At 44.3% G+C, this 15,515-nt stretch overlaps 1 protein-coding gene across 1 annotated transcript; it reads right to left on the bottom strand.

The window, feature by feature from the left end:
- Positions 1-10,285: 10,285 nt before the first annotated feature.
- LOC127326474 (pentatricopeptide repeat-containing protein At4g14050, mitochondrial) lies at positions 10,286-13,154 on the bottom strand. The gene has a single exon (XM_051353328.2). It carries the CDS (start codon positions 13,129-13,131, stop codon positions 10,336-10,338), a length of 2,796 nt encoding a protein of 931 aa, XP_051209288.1. The 5' UTR covers positions 13,132-13,154; the 3' UTR covers positions 10,286-10,335.
- Positions 13,155-15,515: the final 2,361 nt, after the last annotated feature.

Genomic DNA, 15,515 nt, shown 5'->3' with positions numbered 1-15,515 from the left:
TATATCATTTGATGTACCTATATTATTGCCAAATGCGGCATTTATCTAATAATAATGTCTTAGTTCCAAGTGAACTGATCGCTGCTTCGGTTGTATAACCCCCTCCTCAAGTAAATGTAGTTAGGACATGTCTAAGTTAAATTTTATAAAATTTGACCATTTTTCAGAAAAGTGTCTTAGCATTTATGACACTAAACTAACATTGTTAGATCATATGACATGTAGCTCAATAAGAACTAGTACAATAAGTATAATTAGCTGGCTATAAGAAATAAAATGTTATATTTTTGGTTAGTTGGAAGAGAGATTAGGAGAGAGAAGGGTAGTGGGTTCTCGTGCAAGAGACAGCTCTAGCACGTGCTGTTAGGTATTTTATGAAACTAAAATGTGGGTAAAATCAGAAAACCAAAACTGATCATGGGTGCATATGCACCCTATATGTATAAAACATATTTCAAAAAGTAAAAAATTAGGAACAAAAATTTAGCATGTAGAGGGACACGTTCTATGAGTACACGTAAAGTTTCACGTAAAACCGACAATTTTTGTACCCTATGTAAAAAAGACAAATAATGTCTCGAGAAATAGACTATTTTAACACAAAAGATTTGTCTTTTTAGTACAAGACACAAAACATATCAGTTTTTTCTGAAACAACTTTGTGAATATGTAACATGTCAAGATATACACGAGGCATTTTTATTTGTATTTTTTTGACATTTAGAAATATATTTAATATGCATTTCAAATAAAGGGTGCATATGCACCCAGGTGTAGAAACACCTTGTCCTAAAATCAGAAAACCAAAACTATTATACATTTTTATAGCCCATTATTGTACATGCTAGCTATATATTGACTATTAATGATATGGCAAACTATTATAGCCGGCTGCCGGCTACACTATTGTTCTTGCTCTAATATAGCAAATTGATGTCACATATATTTCTATTTTTATGAAAAAATAGTTAAATTTGAAAAATATTTATTTTTAAAGAGAAAAATGTACACTTATTCGTGGACGGAAGCGGTGTCTAGATAAACTTTAGAGCATCTCTAACTTATTCGGGGATGGAAGGAGTATGTGTCTAGACGGGCTTTAGACCATCTCTAACTAGGAATGGCAATGGAGCCCCGTTCTTCGTAAACCCGTGGGGAATTCATCTATTAGGGAATGAGTATGGGCAACTTTTATTCCCGTAAGCTAAAATGAGGATGGGGATTAAAAGGTCTCCCCATCCCTGCTTCTCGCTAATCCCGTCATAATTTTATATACATGTAAATTGATATATTTTTATATGAAATATGTTGTAATATATCGTATCTGATGTAGTATATTTTAATATTATTAAACATATGATACTAATATGATACTAATATGTTGTTATTTTAGCTCATACATACTACAAAGTTGCTTATTTCTATGTGCAAAATATACAAAATCATAAAATTACGAGAAGATCATTTGAATTTTACTTTTTAATGGGGAACCGATCCTTGCCCCGACCCGGTGAGGATGGGGATGGAAAAAATGTCTCCCCGATTACTAAATGGGGATGAGGATGAGATGGCACTCCCCGATGGGGTGCAGAGCAAGACCTGTTGTCATCCCTATCTCTAACCAAGCTCCTCTAAACTTATAACAGGCTTACTACCTCTGTTTTAATAAATAAGCTTGATATTATTTTTACAAATTTAAGCTAAGTAAAGTTTGACTAAATTTTTAAAAACTGCCAGGAACCATGATATTATATAGATATTATATAAAAGTATATTTCATGATATATCTAATGACATTGATTTTAGATAATGTATATTAATAATTAATAAAACAAAGTTTGACTTTCTAAAAATTTATGAACTTTCTTTGTTGGTGGAATGGAGGTAGCACATATCTTTTAAATGAGAAAAATTGCTCCTCTAAACTTTAACAGTTTCTAGCAGATCTCTTATACTTAACTTTCAAAAACCTATAGTTGCATACATTTCAGGGAAATGAGATGTATAGCAGGCGTTCCTTAAACGGAGCTCCCGGGGTGTTGGCGTGGCATCAAGTGGAGTAGTGCAGCGGTGCGAGGTCGGTATGCATCGGGGGCATGAAGGCAAATGTGCTACGGGGAAGAAAATTGAGTCAAGGTTTTTTGCTTGGGCAAGTTTAGGGCTCCTTTGATTCATAGTATTTGTAAAGGAATTATGTACAATTTAGATCCTATGAAAAAAATTATACAAATTGTTTGATTCATAGGAACACGTGTTCTATAGGGAACTAATCCTATATGAATCTTGTAGTACAAATCCGGCCTATAGAAAAAAAACATTAGGTCATACCCCATAGAAAAACTCCTTCTCTACATTCAAAAACACATCATTTTCTCATAGGATTTAAATGGACATGACATGCCAACCCTTTGCTTTTTCTATTTCTATGTTTCTCCTATCCTATGAATCAAAGGAGTCCTTAGGTTGAATATCTTTAGAAGATGCGGAGGCTGACTTCTAGAATTATGACTAGATGCATGCTAGAAGAGATTTTTTTTTTTTATGATTCATTAAAATATTATAGGAATTTGGCTAGAGATACTTTTTGTGTGCATGTGCTAAAACAATGGGCTAAATTGAGTGCCTCGTGTGGTTCAAAACTAAGTGGCAAGTAGAGGTGGGGTTCAACATAGAAAATAGGAAGGAAGTTAAATCACACCTTTATGGAAGTTGGTATGGCCACTTGCCAAGTGAGTAAGAAAATACTGGTATATGTGACGGCGCTAAGAAGGAAATCGAAATTTTAATGGATGTGTTGCAGTTAGTCAGTTTGGTCCACATTCTTTTCTGAGCCGCTCTATATTTCGGTTTTGCCAGTGCTCTCTGCTTCACCATCATGACAGTCTTCTTCATCCATGTCGTTTTGGAACCACTTGCCTTAGTGAAAGAGTTAGATTCTTGAAAATTGCTATACGCTACTACTCGCGATTTTTATCACGGTTCGTCTTCAACTTATTGTTGTGGTTGCCCGACTTTATTGTCGACTCGCCACGGCTGCCGCTACAAAAACTACTGCTACACCTGCAAACAGTGGCGAACCTTAGTTGGTGCAAAACTGGGCCATGGCCCGCCTAGCCCAGGGAGATTTAAGTCTAATGCCAATAAAATTTGGCCCAAAAACATCACATTTTGGTCTAATTCAGTGTACTGGCCCGCCCAGGATTTTGGGTCTAGATCCGCCGCTGCCTGCAAACGATTGGTACGTAGGCGGCGCGCGCTCCTAATTGCTTGTTTAACATATTCCACGAGTGTTTTATGTTTACCTGCTACCCATTTCTATTCATCCTATTGTCGAGTACATCTAATATGTTTGAGTTAGATGTAGTGCAAGCTGTTATGTCATGCTTTATATTTTAAAATAGTGCATGAAATTATCGCTCGTTTTAGAAAAAAACAATCTCATGGAAGCATATTTGGTGCACATGAGACTAGTGCTCCCAGTTTTTAAAATATTTAAAAATTGTACATCTGCATTTAAAAAAATCGTCACATTTATTTCACAAATACATACATATGTCCTGAATATTCGTGAAAAGTTTTAGTAGAAATTGCACTATATTTTAAGCTACAGGAAAAAAACAAGTTTGTGGCTACGTATAGTGGTAGATATTTGTCAGAAAATTTTCTATTTTGTATAGCTCAAAATACCACTTTTTTTCAAAATTCTACCGTACCTTCGAGATGTTTATATATATGTACATATTTAATTTCAATTTTAAAAAAAAACAAATATATAATTTTTAAAAATCAGGAGCACTGGTGCTCATGTGCCAAAGACACTTTTTGCTACCTCAGTCACTTAACTTGAAACGGGGAGTACACACATGCTTTGTATGCCGTAATCAATCAATAAGCTTGTTAATCAAGCTGTGCCGTTGCACGAATCAATCCGTGCACTATATGAGAGCTCTTTGGATTATAGCAAAGACATGGATCGATCGACGCACTATGTGAGCTCATTGGATTATTGGGGAGACTGATCGATCGATGCACGATCTAAGAGAGCTCACACTACAGGAATGATGATAGATGCTGACGGGCCAGAGTGTACGCCGACGGCCCCAAATATCGGGGCCGTCGGCGTACGGCCTCGCCGGGCCAGCTCGGGACGCCAACCGTCGGCGTCTACATACCGTCGGCGTACAGGTTCTTACATCGAGGGCTGCCGTCGGCGTCTACCTGGCCGTCGGCGTACAGATCACTGGATTATTGGAAGAGATGGATGCATCGACGGAAAAGTCCCAGTTGAATCTGGGTGCACGTGAACCCAGGTGGGAAATGCATTTTCCAAATGTTAATAAATTCTGAAATAAAAATAACGGGGTACGTATGCATGTTTCATGTGTGCGTAGAAAGTTTTCACGGAGAAACCACTTTTTTATTTCAGAATCTAAAAAAGACAAAATACGTCACATATATACTACTATATAGCCCTGCAAAATTTCACTTTTTTGCCGAGGCAAAATAAAAGGTTTTTTCGTCACAAAACTCATGTCCAGAGCACATGTTTGAGATCAACTTTGCATACATTTTGTGTTTCGATTTTTAAAACATATTTTTACATTACAAACGCACTTTTTAAAAAGTGGGTTCACATACACCCATGTTCTGAAAAGTCAGTCTCTCGACGGAAAAGTCATCGACGCACTATATGAGAGCCCATTGGATTATTGAAAGAGAGGGAGATGCATGCTGCGCATAGAGGAGCTTCTCATCTCAGTTTGGTACGGCTATGGACACAGATCGCCATCGTTGAGGCAGACAGGGTACGAGAAACATCCCCCCTAAATACTTAATCAGTCAGTTACACATCGAGTAAAAGCGAGAGGCCAGAGTGGTCCGAACCATGCTCCCTGGCGGCCGAGCTAGGCAAAGCTTCCAGAAGTCGCCTCTTCTACTAATTGCCCTGGCTCAGTAACCCTAATCTTCTTTCTTGGACAAACAAATCGTAATCGACATTTTCATATTGCAAGTGTGAGCTGACTGCTAATGATCGATGCACTATGTTACTCGTAAGCTCAGCTCAGCTCGCGGTACGGAAGGAGCCAATTCGTCGACGCATCGCTCGGCATTGGTGGCTAAGATCGGTGACCTCGATCGGACGTTTAAATTCTTACTTGAACGATAAGAATACTTTTTTCTTATTTTATACAGGTTATCTACCGGTATATTAGTTTGCTTCGTTTATTATGTCTCTGTAGCGTATGAAAAATCAAAATCTGTTTATGAAGGTTCTGGCGTTGGGGATTTTGCCACTCCATGTCTCCATGTGGCAAAACACAAGTTTCCTATGAATTTAGATGCCATTTCCCGCATGTCCATGTTGATGCTAATCTTGTGACATTGGCAATCACGACACCATCTTGACTGGCATGATGATGCTAATCTTGTGACATTGGAATCACGACACCGTCTTGACTGAAGATCTCTTTGGGGGGATCTTGTTTGAAGATATACCTTGGGAAACAATAACTGGCAACTACTTCCTCCTTTTCAAATTATCTTGTGGGGGTTTAGGGTTTAGATTCAGTCAAAATAAAATTTGTAAAGTTTAACCATGGTCCATGTCTGCCGAGGAGTTCGTCATCATGGTGTGCACTTTAAAGCTTTTGATGGAGTATTTAAAAGAAATACTTGTATCCATAACATCAAGATGTTTACACGAGGGATATTTTCATTTCATATGGATAGTGACGTCATCTTTGAATTAGTCCTCTAGCATCACCCTAGACTTGTTATAATAGTGTCTTGAACTTTGCATCTCCTTGTTTTTCTTTTAAAATTTGTCAAACTTATGTGGATGTCTGCATTTTTTGTTGTCCAAAAAGGTTAATTATATGCACTCTATCTATGCAAACACCGTGTGTTGCCATTGTATCTTTCGTGATACGATACTTGGAATCAACGGCATGGCAAAAGCTCGCGCAATGAAAATAGGGTTATCCCTAGCCAGTAGGATGGGATGCAATCAGGTACAAGAAGAATCCGATTCGATAGAAACCGTCGAAGCTTGTGCAGGTGAGGAGGCTTGGCGGAGCGAGTCAACGGCAATATTTGCAGATTGTGTGGACTCAACTATGTTGACCGGCAATATTTATTTCACGTACCATTCAAGGTAAACAAATAAAGTTGCTCATGAACCAGCTAGAGTTAGTTTTCGAATAATCCTTCGTGTAATTGAGTCCACATGACCAAATCTTCTTGGCTGTAGTGACAAAACAGATCACAAATTGGGAGACCCCTTGCTCCCGTCGCCTCCACAAGGGAGACCAGAGCGGCCCCGAGTCTCTCCTCTAGGGAAGTATAAGGGGGGCAATCTTAGTATGAGAGGGGCAAAACTAGCTAAAATCACATAAATAAGGAGCTGCCATGGCTTATGTTCAAAGGAAAATCATGAGCATAGGGGGGGGGGGGGGGCTGCGCCCCCCGCTCTCGTCCCCCTTGTCTCCGTCCCTACTCTCCTCCACGCCCCTCCTCGCGCCACCCCCTTCTCCCAGCGTTGTCGCTGGAGACCATTGGGCAAACCCCGCGTGGTGCTTGTGGCGGCGGCTCTTCCTCGCCAGCGCACCAGGGCGAATCTGAGTGGCAGACTCCGACTGGTGGTGGTGCACTTCAGGAGGTACGCGTTCGGCGGCGGACGAGATGTGATGACAACGAGGGGGCAACACGGGTTTGGTGGGGCGAGCTCGCATCCACCATATATGTCAAGCTGTGGAGCTCCCTAGAGATGGTGGCCATGGCGAGGGTGAGGCCGAGGATGATAGTGTCAGCGGTAGGCATGTTGCACTATCGCGGCGGGCTTTACGGGCCCGCTCGGGTCACAGCCAGACCCTCTTGGGACTGGTGTGCCTCCACGAGGGCTTTACGGACTGGCTGGACCCATCTGGTACTGGTATGTCCGTTGCCGCTTCCGTTCGGCTACCGCTTTCGACGGTGGAAGCTGTTCCCTCCCGTGCAACCGTGCCGGTTTAGCTTCAAGTTGTGCCTTTTACACCCCCCCCCCCCCGTCTTGCATGCCTCGTGACGATTGCATCGGGGAGACGGCGATGGTGACTTCTTGACCGTGGTGGCGCTTACTGGTGGGTGGCGAGTTCGGTGTTGGTGAGGCTTCGTCCTCACAGGGCACATGTGCAGCGGACCGCCAGAGGGTCGCGTATGGGTTTTTTTTTGGGAGAAATCCTTGCCGGCTCGTCCGACACCGACGCGATGTCGTCTGGTGATGACATCTTTCCTTCCCGGAGGGTGTGGTGGCTACCCCTGGTCCATATCCTTCGATGTGCCGGGAAAAACCATAGGACCAGTCTCTGGTTCAGGCAATAGTGGTGTTGACGTTGCATCCCTTCTTGAAGGGACGCTTCGATGCTACAAGCGTGATGGAACTTCCTCGGAAGGCGCAGTGGTTGCGGGTCACCCTCGCTTAGTCGATCCGCCTTAGTCTCCATCTTGTTTCTTCTTTTCTTTGTTTTTGGGCATGTCTTTGTTGTTGCCCCAGCATTTTCTTCCTTCCCGTTCTATTGTTGGTTGCATGGCGTGTTGCTATATTACAATAGCTGAGCAAAAGCCTGCTTTGAGGAGCAATTTAGTTGATGAATCACTAGTTTTATTTAGATGCACTTTTAAACGATGTAACATAACTTTAGCAAGTTCTCAGTGGAGCTAGTGGTCCTACAACATCGGATTTGCATCGTAATTCGTGTTTGAGTTGCAACTGAGTTTTTTTACAATTGCAGGTGAGATTTCAATTTAAAATTTTCAATTACAAGTGAGGTTGCACTATTAGATTTGCTCATGATCCGTGCTAATGGTGAGTTGCAATATGAGCTGCAACTAAGATATTTAATAGTGTCACCGTACCGAGAACTATCTTAGTTTTCAAGAAATAGTCACACCCAATAAAGTCCGTAGCAGAGTTCTGTCCCTTACAAAACACTCTTCCTCCCAAAAGAAAAGAAAAATCGGATGATCAGCAGCCAGGACCGCATGCGAGACCCGGAAATCAAACGCCGCTGGATTAGGGGCGAAAACAGCGAGCTGGGGCGCGCGTGCTTTGGTTCGACGACCCAAGCATCCAATCCAATTCTTTCTCATACTTCTCGCCCACACACGACGAGCAAGTACGCTGCACGCGACCACGGTTTCGGCAACTAGCGTGGGCGCCCGTCGCTTTGCGTGCACCGCTCTTCCGGGACCCTGTCGTGGCCACCTCCCGTCGCTCGGCGGCCAACTTGGGGGCTGCAACTTGCGAATTGTTTTCGATCTTCAACGAGGATAGGCTCGCTTTCGCTTTCCCCTTATCTCGACAGGATTTGGTGGCTTTGTTGTTGTTATCGCCCTGCCAGTGCCAGATCTCGTGCCACGAACACTGCCTTGATCCTGCCTACCTCCTCTGTGGGCGCCCTCTCGTTACTATGCACGGTGGTGGGCGGGTCAGCGGTCCGTACCGTACCACCAAGGCTATTTCCAGGTGACAAATGATGCACCGCATCCTGGACTCCTGGTGTAAAAAGAATCATGTTCCACTGAAAACACAGGTCTGTTGTACATATGCCAAAGTGTAAAAGCTTATACTAGTACAGGAGGGTCAAGGTTGCTAACGTATTTTAGAGTGTGCAGCAGACAAACCTCATTGCTCGTCATCAGCAGCAGGCTTAGCCAACGAAAAAACTGAACTGAAGGAACAGATACATGAACCGAAATTAAGATAGTAGTACTACTAAGATGGAAACTTGATAATTGAGTGAATAAGCATTTCTGAGCTCTGCCTCACAATCCTTTTTAGGTACCAAGATTAATTATGTGTGTTGCAGAGCAATTCTCGCTACAGAACTGCTAGCACATTCACCAATCACTTTGATGTACAATATATATCTTGCCAGTTACCTACAAATCCTACAGCTGTTTAGAAACATGGGGTGAAACAGTAGTACAAGTGTGGTTACGGTCTGATTTCAGTCTCCCATACAGTTAACTGCTGCTAATAAATAAACAAACTGCAATTTAGGATGTCAGTACCTTGTGGATATCTTCATAGGTAGATCCTGCCGCAGGTAGATCTCACTTTACAACAGTATTGTCCTCCAGCCCAAAAGAACAAATGGTGAACAACACATCAAATTAAGTACATGTAACACCGGACTTGAAATTTGCAACGTACTGTCATTTGTACAAACTATATAAATGTTTCTGACAAAAAAGACAGATTTTACGGTGGTGTTGCTACTTGCTAGCCAGGGATGCCAACTGGAGGAGCTCGATCAAGCCTGGTTGGTTCTCGACCTTGGACAAACTACAATAGTTTGCCAACCATGTGCACTTTTGACAGCCCTGGCTATAACAGTATAACTTCATTGTCATTGATAAAAACTTAACCTCATAGTTTAGAAGAACATTATGGTTGACATGATAAAACCAAATGAAGTGCGGGTTACCAGAAAGTTTTGCTGTACAATGAACTCCACACTTCGAATCCACGATATGCTTCGCGGATGCAATACCTGCCTTAAATAAATCTTCAACAGACTTATCCCTGTAAACTTACAAAAACTGCAGCCAAAGGTTGTTCCTACATGTTAGTTACATCTCTAATTGTTTCATTTGTACAGAGTATGTCTTATCCAAGTGTCAACCTAAGAACATGTATAAATTCCATGCCAGTTTTGTCGTCCTTTTGTCAAGCCATAAGATTGTTTCCCGAGAAGGCACAAAAGATTTGCATAGCATTGCATTTCATAGAATAGAAAGAATAATGTACAAGCCTAAGACTTGGCCATAACCAAGAACACATGCTAGAACAGGCTGACGGACATTAGGCTGAAATAGGAAATGGCTCTTTCTAGCAGCATTGACATGTAGGCTGCTAAGTGTCAACTTGATAGTTTATATACATTGATAGTTTATCTCGCATGCAACACTGTGTTCTTGCATAAGCAATGAGGTGTTGTGGAAGGCTTTCTGCTGCACCTATCCATCCTCCCATTGTTTCTTCTCGTTAAGCTACCATGCAAAATGATGACAGTGGTGCTGTTGAATAGACTGGTAATTACCATAAAAGTGTCAAGTGAAGTGGATAATCATGTATTTTTTGCACTCACCAGAGCTAACAGACTGTTCGTCATCTCAGTATTGCACTTAAGAGCCCATGGCAAGGCACATCATAGTGTCATGGTCAGTCAGCATACTCTTCTCTAATTTGTGTTCTATAACTCAACAAAAACTTATGAATGGCAATGCAACATCTCATCTGGAATCATCTGAATGTATCTGCTTTGATGCTTATAGAGAATTAAAAATATTGTATCACCAAAAGTCACCACATGAACAACTACCATTCCTAAAATGATGAAACCGATTCCCATCCCTAATGTCTATATGTCTCTTGGTGACATGTGATACAAACTTAAAGAAAGTGTGACAGTCACCACATATTCGAAGGTTCTTCATTATCTGTATAGGCATGCCCTTGGGTGTAACAAGAAGGCCATAAGCAAAGGCAAGCTTCTCACTGTGGTAGAGAAGGGAACTCTGCTTCTGCTCTTCATCGATGTCATGGAGAACAAATCCAGTGTCAGGCACATAGCCTGTAGTCCTTAACAAAGTGTACAAATCCCGGAGGGTAGATTCTATCTCTTTGATTTGCTCATGTTGTTTATCTCCAGTGATAAAAGAGTGCACTTTGTTCCTTATCTGCATCCAGCTACAACCAGGTTCTTTTGTGACACCTTGTTGTTTCATAATTCTACGTACCTCTGCGACTTCCACCCACATACCGAGAGAAGAATATATATTTGATAGCATGACATAGTTTCCAGCATTTGATGGCTCAGTAGCGAAGAGTTTCTCAGCAGCCCTTCTACCAATTTCTGCATTCTTGTGAATCTTGCATGCCCCAAGAAGAGCACTCCAAATTACTGCATCTGGCTCGATAGGCATATCATAAATAAATTGTTCAGCTCCCTGCACATCACCAGTTCGCCCAAGTAGATCCACCATGCATGCATAGTGTTCCAGCAGAGGAGTTATTCCATAATCCCTGCTCATTGACTTGAAAAATTGCCAACCTTCATCTACCAAACCAGCATGGCTGCATGCATTTAGAAGCCCCACAAAAGTGACCTCATTTGGCAGCACCCGTGCGGATTCCATATGCTTATACATATTGATGGCTTGCCTTCCAAGGCCATGCTGTGCACATCCTGTAATGAAGGTATTCCATGTAAATATGTCCCGCTCCTCCATTGAATAGAAAACCTTATGAGAATCTGCAGAACCACACTTGAAATACATTGACATGAGAGCATTAGCCACTATAAGTTCTGAATCCATTCCATGCTTAATAGCTACTGTGTGGATTTGTTGCCCAAGCTTAGAAGCACCAACACTTCCACAAACACTGATAAGTATAGTTAATATTTGTGAATTTGGTAGTTCATGCTCATGTAACATTGTTTTGAAAAACTCCACTGCTTCATCTCCCCGTTCAGCCTGTGCATATGCAGATATCATCGTGGTCCAAGAGACAACATCCCGACTAAGCATGTTGTCAAATACATGTCTTGCATCCTCCATCATATTATTGTGTACAAGTGCCGAAATAAAGGAGTTCCAAGACACGGTGTCTTTCACTTTCATTCCATCAAAGACTTGTCTCACATACTCCAAGTTTCCGCACTTACCATACATAGTAACGAGAGCATTACATACATAGCTACTGAACTGGCAGCCGGCCTTAACAGCAAGTGAATGCACCTGTCTTCCTGTCTCAAGAACTCCAATGTTTGAACAAGCGAAGAAGCTACTAGTCAAACTTGATAGACTAGGTAACATCCCATTCCTGTGGAGCGCTTGGAGCAAATCCAAAGCTTCTTCACTCCTTCCATTCTGTGCATACCCTGCAATCATTCCAGCCCAAGATATCGTGTTCCTAAAAGGCATCCTATCGAACAACTCCTTTGCCTCATCAACCATTTTATTCTGCATATAGCCAGTAATCATGGCGTTCCAGGACACAACACCAGGATCTGGAATCTGCTCAAATAAAATCCTTGCATCAGTAATCCTTCCAGATCGAGCTAAACCTGTGAGCAGCGCGGTTTGACATGGAATGGGTTTTACAGGGTCTCTCTTGTAGACTGCAATGGCAGCATCGATTCGACCATCATAAGATAGTGCAGCGATCATGGTTGACCATGTGTACTCATTCCTCTCTGGCATACCCTCAAAGAACTTGATCGCAACGTCAAGTGCATCCCTAGTATATGCATTTAGCATCGATGTCCCAACGACCACATCACCCTCAAAGCCTGTCTTGAGGGCTAGAGGGCGGAGACCCTCTAGAACAGCAAGATCCCGAAGACCCACCACAGCTAAAAGCACGGACGCAAAGTTGGACTGGTCTGGCGACAAACCTTCACGGTGCATCATGCGGAAGATGTCCCAAGCCTTGCGATGCTGCTCGGTTCTAGCATACCCAGAAATCATGACCGTCCAAGAAACCAGGTTGCGCTCTGGCATATGTTCGAACAGACGCCATGCATCCACCATCTGCCGGCTGTGGCAGTACCCAGTGAGCATCGAGTTCCACGAACTGACATCCCTGCTCGGCATCGAATCGAACAGCCTGCGCGCCATGGTGATATCCCCGTTCCGCACATAGCAGCTGACCATGGCGTTCCACGCGATGACGTTCCGCTCGAGCATTCCGTCAAACACCCTGCGAGCGTCGAGCACGCGGCCGAGGCGGGCGTAGCCTGACAGCAGGATGGTGCTCGTGCGCACGTTCCCTCCGGAGATGGCGTCCGCGAGGTCTCTCGCGTCCTCGAGCATTCCGCTGCTGCAGTAGGCGGAGATCATGGTGTTCCAGTCGAAGATGCTGCGGCGTGGCATGGTGTCGAACACCTCCCTGGCCTCCCTCAGGCGGCCGAGCCGGGCAAGCTCCTGGATACGGTCGCTGCGCGCGCTCTTGTCGAACACGCGTTGGACTCGCCTCGCGGGGAGCGGAGCCGCCTTTGCGGCGGCGGCGGCGGCGGCCGCGAGGTGGCGGCGGAGGAGCAGGTAGCGCGAAGTGGGTCTGCTCCATTGGGTGGGGAACAACATGAAAGGTCGGAAACGGCGAATTGTGGGGATTAACGGGTGGGATTATGTGCATTTGGACGGGCCCACATGTCATGGGAAGAAAGGCACTTACGGACTACGGTCGCCGATGAGCTGAGTTACGGATTCTAGGCAATACCACGTATATTCATAGTAATAAATAGTGCACGATAGAGATACATGAACTGACTCCAACGATTACAAAATAAAATCTAAAAGATAGTACCAAATTTTCGAGATCTTTAAATTTTTTTCTTCTTCCAGAACACAATCTTGTACTCTTTTGAAGGCAGGGAAAGATCGATAACGAACCATATACCTGTAAATACCGACGAAAATTCTCCCATAATTTTTTGAGCCGCAATGCCAAGGCACGCAACCATTAAAGCACTCATTCAACATCGGAAGAGTACCAACACCAGTATGTCAGGGAATAACAACCGACTAGCTTTGTTGTCGTCGATGGAGAGCCGAGAGTACGAATCACCATTGTCGAGGACATAGCAGTCGGGACAAAAACTGCGAGGATAATCCTCCTCGCGGCAGCAACGACAAAAGATCCAAAATCGATCTGACGAAGCAAGATCTGAAGGTCCATACCTAGAAAATTGTAATTGTTCAACACCACCATTGACCCTGGGAAGAAGATCTCGTCGCCGAACGAAGGGCCGAAGATCACTTATTGCAGACGATGCCATCTCCATTGAGGGGAAACCAACAAGAAAGCGGCTACTAAAATCTTAACATAATCTAATGAAAACAATACTTTTATTGGAAACTCCTCGCCTAGATCGGGTTCCCCACTCCTCCCTACACGGGCCAAGCCGACCGGAGGAGGGGGAACCAATCTATGGTGGAGGATGAACTGGAGGCGGCTAGGGTTGAGGCGGCGGACGCGCTCATGCGTTAGCTTATCCTGGTGCTGGTAACGCGCTCGTACTATGTTAGGGTCCTAGAAACTAGACTAGATTTCGGCTTCTCTCGCAGTCTTGCTATCTCACTTACATCATCTACAGCCGCGTCCCAAAGCGGCCCCCAAAGTGATTTTAGACGTGTCAGATAAAATTTTGTTCTCAGCCACGCGTCCAAAGCCTCCTTCCGTCCGGCGTGGCCTAATACGGTGTCCGGCGCCCCGAGCCCGTTCCCGCTACCAGAAGTGGACCCAAAAAAATTGGAAGCCCGGACAAACAGTGTCAAACATTACAAAACAATATCAAACAGTGTCAAATACGTATAAGATACTCACTACCGGCCGGCCGGAAGCCCGGGCGAGCGCCGGGGAGTAGGGGCGCTGCATCCGCCCCTGCCCGCTAGACAGGGGACATGCCGGACACAACGAAAAGCGAGACGGGCTCCCACATATCGGCGACCACTTCCATAACCGTTGGTTCGTGCATTTTATTTCTCGTCGCGCCTTCCCTCCCGCGCCTCCCACCACTCTGCCGCCGCTCGATTTGTCGGCCGTTTCAATGGCAGATCTCTTTTGAGTCGGGCACCGTCATCGCGGCTGGCTCTCTCGCCGGCCTTTTCGCCGCCGTCGCTTCGCCAGCGTGTCCAGAACGCAGCGTCAAATTCGCCCCACCTCCGCGCACATAAGGTGTTCGACGCCTTGTCAGGTAGGTGATACGTCTCCAACGTATCTATAATTTCTTATGTTCCATGCTAGTTTTATGACAATACCTACATGTTTTGTTCACACTTTATATCATTTTGATGCATTTTCCGGAACTAACCTATTAACGAGATGCCGAAGTGCCAGTTCCTGTTTTCTGTTGTTTTTGGTTTCAGAAATCCTACAAAGGAAATATTCTCGGAATTGGACGAAATCAACGCCCAGGGTCTTATATTTCACGGAAGCTTCCAGAGAGCCACAGAGGGACCGGAGGGGAGCCAGGGGGCCCCACCCCACAAGGCGGCGCGGCCAAGGGGGAGGGGCGCCCCCCTATGGTGTGGCCCCACCAGGACTCCTCCGAGGCTGCCCTTCCGTCTACTTAAAGCCTCCGTCGCGAAAACCCTAAAAGGATAAGCCACGGGACGAGAAAAGTTACGCAGCCGCCGCCATCGCGAAGCCAAGTTCGGGGGACAGAAGTCTCTGTTCCGGCACGCCGCCGGGACGGGGAATTGCCCCCGGAAGGCATCTCCATCGACACCACTGCCATCTTCACCGCCGCTGTTGTCTCCTATGATGAGGAGGGAATAGTTCTCCCTCGAGGCTAAGGGCTCTACCGGTAGCTATGTGGTTAATCTCTCTCCCATGTACTTCAATACAATGATCTCATGAGTTGCCTTGCACGATTGAGATCCATATGATGAGCTTTGTATCACTATTAATCTATGTGCTACTCTAGTGATGTTATTAAAGTAGTCTATTCCTCCTTCATGATGTA

Source organism: Lolium perenne, chromosome 1, assembly GCF_019359855.2.
Source record: "Lolium perenne isolate Kyuss_39 chromosome 1, Kyuss_2.0, whole genome shotgun sequence".
NCBI lineage: Eukaryota > Viridiplantae > Streptophyta > Magnoliopsida > Poales > Poaceae > Lolium > Lolium perenne.
Note: the sequence above shows the minus strand (reverse complement) of the source record. Positions and strands in the feature narration are given on the sequence as shown.

Coding starts and splice junctions, on each gene's coding strand:
- LOC127326474 (XM_051353328.2), bottom strand. CDS start 13,131: ATGTTGTTCCCCACCCAATGGAGCAGACCCACTTCGCGCTACCTGCTC.